The 12,108-nt window shown below is 36.5% G+C and overlaps 1 protein-coding gene across 1 annotated transcript; it reads right to left on the reverse strand.

Annotated features, from left to right (window-relative positions):
- Nucleotides 1-415: 415 nt before the first annotated feature.
- Nucleotides 416-8,229, reverse strand: LOC136609962 (protocadherin alpha-10-like). Its single transcript, XM_066589239.1, has 4 exons — nt 5,860-8,229; nt 5,280-5,339; nt 881-951; nt 416-764 (listed from the first exon to the last, which is right to left on the reverse strand). Exons 1-4 carry the CDS (start codon nt 8,227-8,229, stop codon nt 416-418), a joined length of 2,850 nt encoding a protein of 949 aa, XP_066445336.1.
- Nucleotides 8,230-12,108: the final 3,879 nt, after the last annotated feature.

A 12,108-nucleotide genomic window follows, 5' to 3' on the forward strand; every position in this document is an offset into this window, starting at 1 on the left:
CATCCAGGAAAAAAATTGCCAAGAAAATCTTCAATTATTTTATTTCTATTCTTCTTTAAATAAATAAAAGATTTTTCTGTGTGTTTGAGCTGAGCACCTGAGAGAATAAGCAAACTGTAACATCGCTTGGTCCTTTGTTTGCGTGAAAGATTTCTCACTCCATTTAAAAGCACCCTGTTTGTCTCAAATTTTGAATAAATCACCAACAAGGTCACAGCAAAATACCCCCATACCATCACACCTCTCAATAGGTCATGGTGGGAACCACACATGTGGAAACCATCCACTCAACTTTTCTGTGCCTCACAAAGACATGGCAGTTGGTACCAAAAATCTCAAATTTTGACTTTTTAGACCAAAGTACAGATCTATACTGGTCTAATGTCCAGTCTTTGTGTTTTGTCATCCAAGCAATTCACTTCTTCTTGTTAATGATCCTTAGAAGTGTCTTTTTTGAAGCAATTTGACCATAAAGCCCTGATTCTTGCCGTCTACACTGAACAGTTGATGTTGAGATGTGTCTTCTACTTGATCTCTGTGAAGCATTTATGTGGGCTCTAACCTGAGGTGTTTTTAATTTGTGGTTTCTGAGGCTGATAACTCTAATGAACTTACTCTCTGCAGCAGAGGTAACTCTTGGTCTTCCTTTCCTGGGGTGGTCCCCATGAGAACTAGTTTCATCATAGCGTGTGATGGTTTTCATGATTGCACTTGAGAATACCTTCAAAGGTCTTTTCATTTTCTGAATTAACTTGGCTTCATATCTTAAAGTAATGATGGGTTAGTGTTTCTCTTTAGTTAAGTAGTTCCTGTTACAATGTGGATTAGAATAGTTGTTGAATAGGACTAATCACAGTATGGGACTGTATAGCAATCCTACCTTTGCAAAACACAACTGATGGCATAGACAAGCAAAAAGTGAACAATGTCAAATTTAAAACATAACCTTGACTAATATAAGGTTAAAATATATGACATCTCAATAATCCACAATAAATTTGTCAAAATACAGCATACGAAGAAAAGACATTCATAATTTTCAAATGTGTAATGTCATAGCACATGTATGGATAAAGTTACTCTATAACACAGTATAAGAAGGTAACCTCTGACAAAGTATACTCCAGGGACGATAAAGGTGATAATTGTGATGATAAAAAAGATGGAGCTTACTGCTCCTGTAGACCTGTCTGTCTATCTAGGTACAATTTTTCATGAACATTGCTGTCTGTCAACAGGAGCTTCCTCTTAAGGGTGAGCTTAAAGGGATTGGATGAACTGTCCCTGAATATCCCTAGTAACTAAATCACCCTATGCAGCAACATGCAGAGTGATTGCCCTGAAAAGAGTGGCTCCGCTGATAACCCGAAAACTAGAAAACCCTGTTATGGTCCTATTTAGAGTATATATGCAGGAAATACAAACAGGAACAACAATGAGATAAAGTGAGATATGAAGTTAATGTTGAAATGTCCCAATGTGTTTCATCCTACTCACAGGCTCATCAGGGGACCAATAGAAGAAGAAAAAACAGAACCAAAGCACTGAGTAGCAGAAAAACAATTCTGCAAGAATTTTTTTAAATGCCATATAAAATGCATGCAATATTGATCATAAATTGCACATAACCACTGTGAAGCACTTTACATAAAGTGACAATGCCAAAAATTGCAATCATGCAGTATGTGGTAGATAAAAACCACAAACCTAATAAACAGTCCTGCAGATACCAACACAGCATGCCTGCATAAATGTGTCATTGGTAAGCACATTGTATATGGTATTTGTGCTACATAGCAAAGACACCATAATGCAGCACATGGCTAGCATCAGCTGCATATGGCAGCAAATGACCACATATAGCAGTAAAAATAGAAAAGATGAAAATATCCCTTCTATGTGGAAAAGGCAATATAATGATGTCTATCTGCTCCATGGTGCTACATCATTTGTAAAGGCACAATTGCAGGTCAGTCACATCAGTTCCTGGCAATCAGGTGATGTCAATACTGGGGGAGCTGCTTCTGTAGCAACCCACTCCTCCATGCGAAGCAACAAGGAAATTATAGAAGAAACACAAAATGCAGCGTTCAGATGTTAAAACGCTTTACACACAATAAAGGGTCATTCCTTGGTTGGTTTTCCCATTCTCTGGTCAACTCACATTAACAACCAAGGTAAAATAAACTGGGAAAACTACCAAATCCACCATCAGTGTTTTTACTAAAGTCACCATAAATTCAATCTGTCATTTAACCTCTCAGGTTCCATAGTATGTAAAGTGTAAATCCAAGATTTCACTCTATGCAGCAATAGACAATCCCAATCACCTCCACGTGTGGGAGGGAGGGTTCATTTCAATACCCATAAATTTGATGTAATTAATTGAGCCTGTATATTTACCATTAAAACAGAGATCAAATGCAGTATCCCTATTATGTTGTGTATCATTGATATGTTCGCCAATTTTTCTCCGGAACTGTCTTACCTACATACTGCTTACCACACTGGCATGAAGGTAAATAGACTACTCCCATAGACCTATAGTTAATGGAATATTTAATTTTGCACTGTTGGCAGAATGCTTACTCCAAAAAGTGTGTCCCATATGTACATATGAACACAGCTACTACAACGATAACACCCCACAACACATGACTACAGACATGACACACCAGAACGATTAGCCACAAAGTGTCTGTGGACTAATCTGTCTTGTAATGATCTGCGCCTCTGATACGTTATGGAAGGACAAGTGCCGATAGATTCCATCAAGTTATGGTCCATACACATTGTTTCCCAGTGTCTACTAGATATTAGGCAGCTCCATCAAAAGTAGTGATGAGTCTGATGGTTTTTTCAAACTGTTTAACCCTGATGCGAATCATGTAAAAGAGTAATCCTGTCTTGATGTAGGGCTCTGTGATATGCTTATCACAAAATATGATCAGGTAACCCCGACTGCAAAATCATTGTTGCATTTCTACCGACTATTTAATGAAATTCTTCTTGTTTGGGCATATTTTTCTTAATCGGAGGTACTGGCCCTATGGCATCCTTGTCTTCAGAGGAGCAGGATGGCAACTGCTCCAGTGAAGGAGGGAGTTAGTGGATGTAGGTTTAGAGTGAATGGTGGTACCAAGTTTACAGTTTGATGATTTAGATATACAAACATCCAAAAAAGGAAGCCTGTCAATATGGATCCCACAAGTGAAACTGAGACCCTTCTCATTTTGATTAATTCTGTTGGCAAATTCCAAAAAGACACCCTTGTCCCTTTACCAAACCACAAAAATATCATCTATATAACAAAGCCATTGACCAATAGATTCGGTGCCCTCCATAACTGGATCACCAAAGACCAGTGTCTCCTCCCACCAGCCCAGGAGCCGGTTGATATATGATGGGGCACAAGAACATCACAGTGCCCCTGAGCTGGAAGTCATGCCTATTAAACAGGAAAGTATTTCTTGTAAGGACATATTTAAGCAGTTGCAGTACAAACTGATAATGTACCCCTTACTAGCACTCCCTAGCAGCCAAAAAATAAGGCATTGCACGTAGTCCAAATTCATGGGAAATAAAGAGATAAAATGCTTCAATGTTGAGGGAAGCCAATCAAGTACATGAGTCAATAGAAATGCCGTCAATGCACCTCAATAAATCGCTACTATCTTTTATAAAAGTCAACAGAGTGGAGACAGATGGGAACAAAATACAATCAATATATATGCCAAATTCTGACATAAACACCCAACTCCAAAAAACAATTGGATGAATTTTCAAGGGAGTTAACGCTTGGTAAATTTTAGGAAAGGCTATAAAAAGTTGCCCAGACCGGAAACTTAGGATATAGAAATTCACATTCATCAGAACTAATTAGGTTATCACTCTTGGCTTGTGCAATAAGCTCTTTAATTCAAGCCAGTTATGCTGAGTAGGATCTGATGATAGGACTTATATCCAATAGAATAACATAAAAGATTTTCATACATTCTACAATAATCAGAGGTGCCCAAACTCACCACATTCCCCCTTCCTTATCTGAAGGCTTAATGGAAATGGCTGCATCATTTTATGGATGCAGAAATGTACCTGTAATATTCTTGTATGAAATCAGCCCAATACAGTTTTTTTTTTCAATAAATATTAACCAGTTATAACTACTCTTGCGGAAAGGCGAAAACTAATACATTCTCCTTTCCATCTGAACATGAACAGGATTCAATAGCAAAAAAAATTAAATGACAATCTCTGTGAAATACAGCAGCCTTTCTTCTTCTTAGGGCATGCTCAGGCATCATGTTTTGTTTTTAAATATGTGCGTTTGTTAAAAAAAAAAAAAAAACACAAAAAAAACTAAAAAATAAATATATTTCCATGGGATAAGGGATAACGTTATAATTGTTGAGAGTCCAATTGCTGGGATCCACATGCATCCCAAGAATGGGGGTCCCAATGGACTCTACATGAATGGAGCTGTGGGATTGCATGTGCCCCATAGCTCCATTTATTTCAGGGATAGTACTGGAGATTGACAAGCCTCATATTCTGCAGTTTCCGGTGCTGTCATTGAAATGAATGGAGCAGCAGCACATATGTGTGACCTTCGCTTCATTCATGCAAGGACTGTAACAGTGTTCATTTTTAGGTTTGATGGAGGCCAAAGTGGTCAGACCCAACTGATCCTCCCCTCCCCTGTTGTTATGGGATAACTATAAATCTTGGTATAATTCATTGCATCACTTTAAAATAAATTAAACCCCTCCACCCTAAAATACAGCATAAATTTTGATGACAATGTCACTAGTACCATACTGGTGTATAGAATGCTGGGTACACTAAATAGGTTGAGACATAAAGGGAGTCGTCTGCAGGTACTATAGGAAAGACTTTTGAAAAACCCTATAAGAATAAAATTCACTGTTTACAATATCCAGATTCCTATTCAAAACTTTATAAAAAGCAAGTCAATTTGTTTCAGAAGACCTCCTTTTGATAAACACATGGTGACTGCTGGGAACTATGTCACTTTCTAAAAAAATATTGTTCAATGATTCCGCATTGAACTTTTCTATTATGAAAAAGTTTATTTTTTCCAAATAAAATAATACAACAATCAGTACCAGTACATCATAATTAGAATTTGACAAATGTTTGGGGATACAGTTATTATAATGATTTTCAAGAAGTGCTGAAAACTGGTGTGTTATGTTCCACTGTAAAATAAGACTAAAGGGAATGGCGCATGACAGCACAAGCATATCGAAATTAGATACCTGCAGAGTTACAAATGTGTCCACCCTTAATGTTTCTTGAATTTCGTTCAGGACTCCTACCTATATTTTTAGAATACAAAAATAATTCAATCTCATGCCATCTAGTAAGACATGGTGTATGTTAAACTTACATGCTCTTAAAATGGAAGTTTATGATGATGCATGCCTAACAGAGGCATCAATCACAGACAATGGTTAGACAAACACATTTTTTGTCATTTTGCACCGCATATCCTGGGATTTGTCAAGTTAAGGGAATGTTAAGGTAGAATGTATCTTTGCTCTAGCTTCCAAAAGTAATAGAGCCTTGACAGAACCAAAAATGTAAGGATTTCATCGGTGTCTGTTTAAATTTATCAAACACATAGAAGTCAAAGCATAATGACTTAGATAATGCACATAAGGCATAATGGTAGTGTACATGAAGCTTGTACTTCGAATGTTTTTTAAGTCATAAAAGATTTTACTTATAATATTTAATTTTTATTGTGTTTTCTTTGTTTTTGAGCGTAATTTAATGTATAAAAAGCACTAAGAAATATACTAGATTATAGAAAATATTAGATACCACGAGTCTTACCTTAACATCAGAGCTTAATAAGACCGCATGTGGATTGACTTGCTCATCAGTCCCTGGTGTCTGGGAGTTATTTGGAGTGAAAACAATTAAGTCACTTTTAGGTCGCAGTGAATTGGAACTTATTTGATACTGAGTGTGTTGGGAATACATCCAGCTCCCTCCAGTGTTGGAGCAGATTTTGTAATTTTCTTTCAGTTCATTGACTTCATCTCTGTATTTTTGCCATCTTAAAACACTGAACACAATTAGAGTGATCAGAAAAATACTTGATATGATGCAGATTGCAACAACCAAGTAAACATTTGCATCAGAAAACTCATAACTATTCCTCTTGGTTTCTTGATTATCAAACTTTAATTCTTCTCCAGACTCCACCACATATATGACAATTTGTGCCTCTGCCGTCATTGCTGGTTCGCCATGATCTTGAGCCACAACATTCAGTATGTACTCATCATTATCTGAGTCTGTGAATGACCGTTTTAAAGTAATTTCTCCTGTTTGATGTGCAATGGTAAATGGAGATTTTCCAGATCCTCCAAGATCCTTTAATTTATAAAATGCCCAAGCATTGTATCCAGAATCCAGATCTACGGCCTTTACTTTAGTTATCAGGTGTCCGGGTTCTGCTGACCTTGAAGCTTTAATTGTTAATGAAGAATGAAGTGGAGTGAATGTAGGAGCATTATCATTAATATCTTCTATGAATACATTTAGGGTAAGGTTAGAGCTGAGTGCTTGTAGGCCAGCATCAGTGGCTTTTATGTGACATTGGAAATATGCAATCTGTTCATGGTCAAATGACACCAAAGCAAAGACCTTCCCATTCTCTGGATTAATAGAAATATAAGAAGAAATAGGGATCCCATCAACTGTGCGCTCCTTAATCGAGTAAGTAATGAAAGAATTTTGACCAATATCTGGGTCAGAGGCAGATGCTGTATAAATATGAGATCCTGGTGGGTTGTTCTCCCTAATGAATATTGTATCTGCTGATTGGATAAATCTTGGAGCGTTGTCATTGGCATCACTTATATCAATCTTCAAAGTTTTTGAGGTAGATAGGGATGGAGAACCTTCATCTCTTGCAGTAATTGTAACTTCATATTCATCTTTCATTTCTCGATCCAAAGGTCCATTCACAGTCAAAGAAAAATCATTCATGAAAGCTGGATTTACTTTAAATGGTGAAGGCTCGGAAATATAGCAATTGACTTTTCCATTTGACCCTGAATCTTTATCATGGACACTGATGATGGCCACTGTTGTCCCCTGAGGAGAATTTTCTGGTACAGGAACTGATAATGATGTCACCAACATCTCTGGAGGATTGTCATTGATGTCTACAACATTCACTAGAACTTTACAATGTCCAACATACTGAACATCTCCTCCATGATCAACAGCTTCAACCTGCATTTCATACATATTAACAGTTTCAAAATCCAGTTTGCCTTTCACTCTTATTTGGCCTGTGTTTTTGTCTAACATGAATGCTTCCTTTGCCTTCGCTGACACCATCTTGCTAAATCTGTAGAGTATTTCCCCATTTCTTCCTTCATCCAGATCAGTGGCATTTAACTTGAACACTAAAGTTCCTTCATCAGCATTTTCATTAACACTGCATTGGTAGAATGGCTGATCAAACACAGGAGCATTGTCATTAAAATCTTCCACATTAACAATAATATGTGTAGTGCCACTCATTCTTGGTTTGCCTCCATCATAAGCTGTAAGTGTCAGATTGTGAACAGACTGCTTCTCTCTGTCTAGATTTTTTTTCAACACAAGCTCTAATGACTTAATTTGATTTATATATTTTTGGAAATCCAATGTAAAATAATCACTTGCACTGAGCTCATAGTTTGTTATAGAATTTGTTCCAAGATCTGGATCAGCAGCTACCATCAATGGGAAACGAGATCCTGCAGGGTTTATTTCTGATATGACAAGATTAGTCACACTGGGGAAGAATGCTGGACTATTGTCATTTATATCTTCTATTTCTACATCTACACGATACATCTGCACAGGCTTATCTACAATAACCTGCAGAGGAATAATACAGAAGGGTGTATTTGGACACTGCACTTCTCTGTCTATTGTCTCCTTAACAAACAAGATTCCATTCTGCAGATTAACCTGGAAATATTCCTTCTCATCTCTAGAGACAATATGTAACATTCTGGAATTAATCTCACCTATATCCAGTCCAAGATCCTGGGCAATTCTTCCCACAAAGGTGCCATGCTTGGATTCCTCAGGAATTATATAATGCAGTTGTGTCAAGACCACATCCCAAGATATTTGTAACAGAAAGAAATGGACGAATCTGCTCCTTGCTTGATAATCCTGTCTCTGATACAGCATCTCTTAATATTAGTGAATATAAAGGTATGAATTTGTCCGAGTAAGGCACTCAAGCTGATGGCAGAACGAGAAAAATAGAAAAAAATCTATCATGGCCGGAATCCCTACAAGAATATCTTGTAATTATGGAGAAATGACGTTCCTCTTTCCTTGCTGCTATTAGTTGGTGTGTATTGCCATCTAGTGCTCAATTCCTTAGTTGCATTTCAGGTATGTAAACATTTCTTTATTGCTTAAGCATTCATTTAGAACTGTTTTAGATATCAAACATTTGAGACTCAAAAATAACACTTCAAAAACTTTTAGTTATAATAAAAATAAGAATATGTTATTCTTTATTTTCATTCAAAAAGTAGTGGTCTATGAGTATGATAGATTTATATATATATATATATATATATATATATATATATTGTGCTGTAATATATTTAAAGAAAATTGGGTACCTGATTCTAATTTTATCTTAAGATGTGAGTCAAAGTGATGAAAATATCTGTAACTTTATTTATTTTTTCGCCGGATTCTCCAATGCAGAAATATTTTTCCACACTTCTTGCACGGCAAACAAATTCCTGTTAAACCATCCAATGGATGATTTACTCCTCTACTCTTCCAGGCTTTTCCTTCTTTCAGTAAAACATGCCAAATGATAATCTTGATGGAGATAATCACAGCTCAAACAGTCAGGGCATGCATAGTGATATACTCTCATGCATTTAGGTCAGAAATGACATCCCATGCATGCACTATTCTCTGTGTGCCGCAGACACAAAGGATCTGGAACACACAGCAGCTCCGGCTGCTTGAGTGCTAGAGACATCAATCAAAATGATCCTGGGAATGTTTTACAAAAAGAAAAAGGAGAGAATCATGCTGCGTAATAGAAATGAACCACCCACCAGTTGGTTTAACAGGAAGACACATACTATGCCGAAAGCATGGAAAGGATGATATTTCTGCATTGGAGGATTTGGTAAAAGACATAAAGGTTCACTTAATTTCATCCTTATGTCCCACATCTTATTTTACAATTAGTTTATAATACTAGAGAAAGTTGAAAGATTTCCTTTAACTACTATTTTAACTTTTCTGTTACCTTATCTAATGGCGGTTTATAATATGTGCACTTTGGGTAGCTGCTCACAACCTAAGAATCTCGGGAGGGAGGACACTGCTGTTAAAAGTTCCCAACAGCTTGATGTACAAAGCAATTCTGTAAAGAATTTTGGTATGATTTACTGCAAAACAGTGATAAAAGAAGACTCTGATTCTCTAAGGACCTACAGAAGGACCTTTAGAGACAAGATCACATGACTTCACGAATCCTCAAGCCAGACAACAGAGTAGCAGGGAGGCAGAGGAGGAAGAGAGTGTGAGCCAAATGTAAGTTAATGGAATTTGGGTCTGTATTTAGGAGGTCTGCAGGGACTGAAATTATTTAGGGATCTGTCCTCTTTTTTTGTGGGCCTTTTGTCTATATTTAATAGGTCTGGGGTTTGTATTTAGGAAGTCTTGGGGTTGGAAGTTATTTAGAGGGTGGTTGGCCTGGGTCTGCATTTAGTAGTTCTTGGAATCTGAATTTAATCAGGGGGTTTGAGTATGTACTTTATTTAGTGTGTCTGAAGTGTGAATTTATGTAAGGGGTGTGGGCCTGTATTTGGGAGGTCTGGCTTTGAATTTATTTAGGTTTTCTTGTAGTAGATATCTATTTAAGGATTATGGTCTGAGTTTGTATTTAGAGGATCTGTATCTATTTAGCAGTCTGTTCTGGATAGTATAATAGATGAAGCAGACTTGGATCTGTATTTAGGGGTGTCTGCATTTATCCTGGGGTTTGCTCTGTAGTTGTAATTTATGTTGGGGTCTAGTCTATTGCCTAAATTAATTTATGTTGCTATAGAGGCTCTAGATTGTTGCAATAGTGAGGGGCCAAAGAAATCTTAGCAACAAACTCTGTGGTCGTCAGGTGAAGTCTTGGTATTCTGGGCCGCATGGAGAAGAAAAAGTAAGAAAATGTATTCAATCAGATACAATGGCATCTGTGAGTCAATAGATAGAGGAGTTGTCACCCCTCCTGACCAGTCTGATATAGCAAATCCTTGTATTTCACATAAAGCCTCTGTGTAGTTAAGGCTGTATGACAAATAGACAATATAATTGCCACTGTAAAGAGGTTCTGTCGCTACACCGTGTAATACTGTCAGCCATGATGGGAAACTGAAAGTCTGTAGGGAAAAAAGCTTTTTAAAAGGAAATTAGTAACACCCAGTTACAAATGCTAACACAAAGAATGGGTGTTTTTTATAGACACAGCATGTCAGGCAGTGGTAGGGAAGGCAGACAAATATTGTGAACAGTCCAGTGCTTATGGTCTACTTAAATTACAACTGACTTTATCATTGCTTGGTCTCAAACTTGGGACCTTGTCCATGGCAGAAACACAGACGACGAGCAACAGGATGCAGTGCTGTCTATGATAGAATTTTCTCTGTCTAAAAACATTAACAGTATTCTTCTTGGTAGGCAGAGTCTACTAGCACATAGAAATGCGAATATACTGTATTATGTGTACAGTAAAAAAAGAAATTATAAAAATTTAAATTTGCTTTTTTTGGTAAAGTTAAAATTAATAAAATATACGGTAATAGTGTAAAAAATATTTCAATAAATGTATATTTTATACAATTTGTTAAATAAACCGCAACACAGTAAAGAACATCAAGACGTATTTGGCATCCCCATAAGTATACAATGCAGCATAGAATTTATACATAGTGATCAGTAAAGAGCTTAAATAAAAATGCAAAACTGCTTCTGTTTGTCTATTTGATTTATAATAAAATTTACAATAAATTAAATCCTTACTTATGTGTGAAAAGGCAAAAATAAAAAAAAAATGTGGCCATCTGAGTAAGTACAGAACTCAATAGGGAAAAGATTAAATTATAAAATGTGCGGCACACAGCTGCCTCTATTGTTCTTAGAATATGTTCAAACATCATGAGTCTTTTTGTGTGTGTGTATGTAAATTGACAGGAAAATATATTTGTCATTTTTCTGAAAATGAACATCCCCTCTCTGTCCAAAAATGTAGCTGAAAGTACAAACGGATCTTACTTTGTTCAATAATTAGGTCAGGAACCATATCAAATACTTTAGAAAAGTTGCAAAAATTAAATCTATCATACACAGTGTCCAGACTTGTGCTCAGTACTTCAGTAAAATAATTGGCTCCTTTCCTGCTTCTTTTAATATAATCATAAACTCAGGGAATTGGAAGAAAAATTGAAAGACATTTTTATCTTTGCAATGGACGTTAACAACTGGTGATACCCAGTCATCATTGTTTCTTGCTGGTAAAGCCTTAGTAGTAAAGGATTGGGAAGGCCTGTGCAAACATAATGCCTCTTTTTTTATTAAAAAAAAAGTGATACAATAATATAGCAAGAGACTAATTTTGATGAATTTTCCCAGAGATTCACTGCCTCCAATGGAGTATACCTCCACAATATGGTGTCTTACGGAAGCTCTATACAATACACATGGAGTCTCTATGGTTCCGCAGTACAGAATCACTGAGAACTGTGTGAGGCCTTAAACTATAATGTAACTTGATAGTAACCTTATTGACTGCCTCTGTAAATATTACTTTAGGTTGGTTTAAGCTCTCTTCACATTCTCGTTGAGTGGGACTGTCTTGGTTTCTGTCAAGTTTTTTATTATTTTATTAGTAAAATAGTCGTAACCTACAGATATGTCCGTTGTTAACTCTAACAATGGACATATCTTAATATGTTAACATTGAATCATGTTAAGGATTCCCATTTCTCAGAATATAAAAATACAATCTCATGCCACCCAGCTAATAAAATGTAAAAG

The sequence above is a fragment of the Eleutherodactylus coqui genome, chromosome 2 (assembly GCF_035609145.1).
Source record: "Eleutherodactylus coqui strain aEleCoq1 chromosome 2, aEleCoq1.hap1, whole genome shotgun sequence".
NCBI classification, from domain to species: domain Eukaryota; kingdom Metazoa; phylum Chordata; class Amphibia; order Anura; family Eleutherodactylidae; genus Eleutherodactylus; species Eleutherodactylus coqui.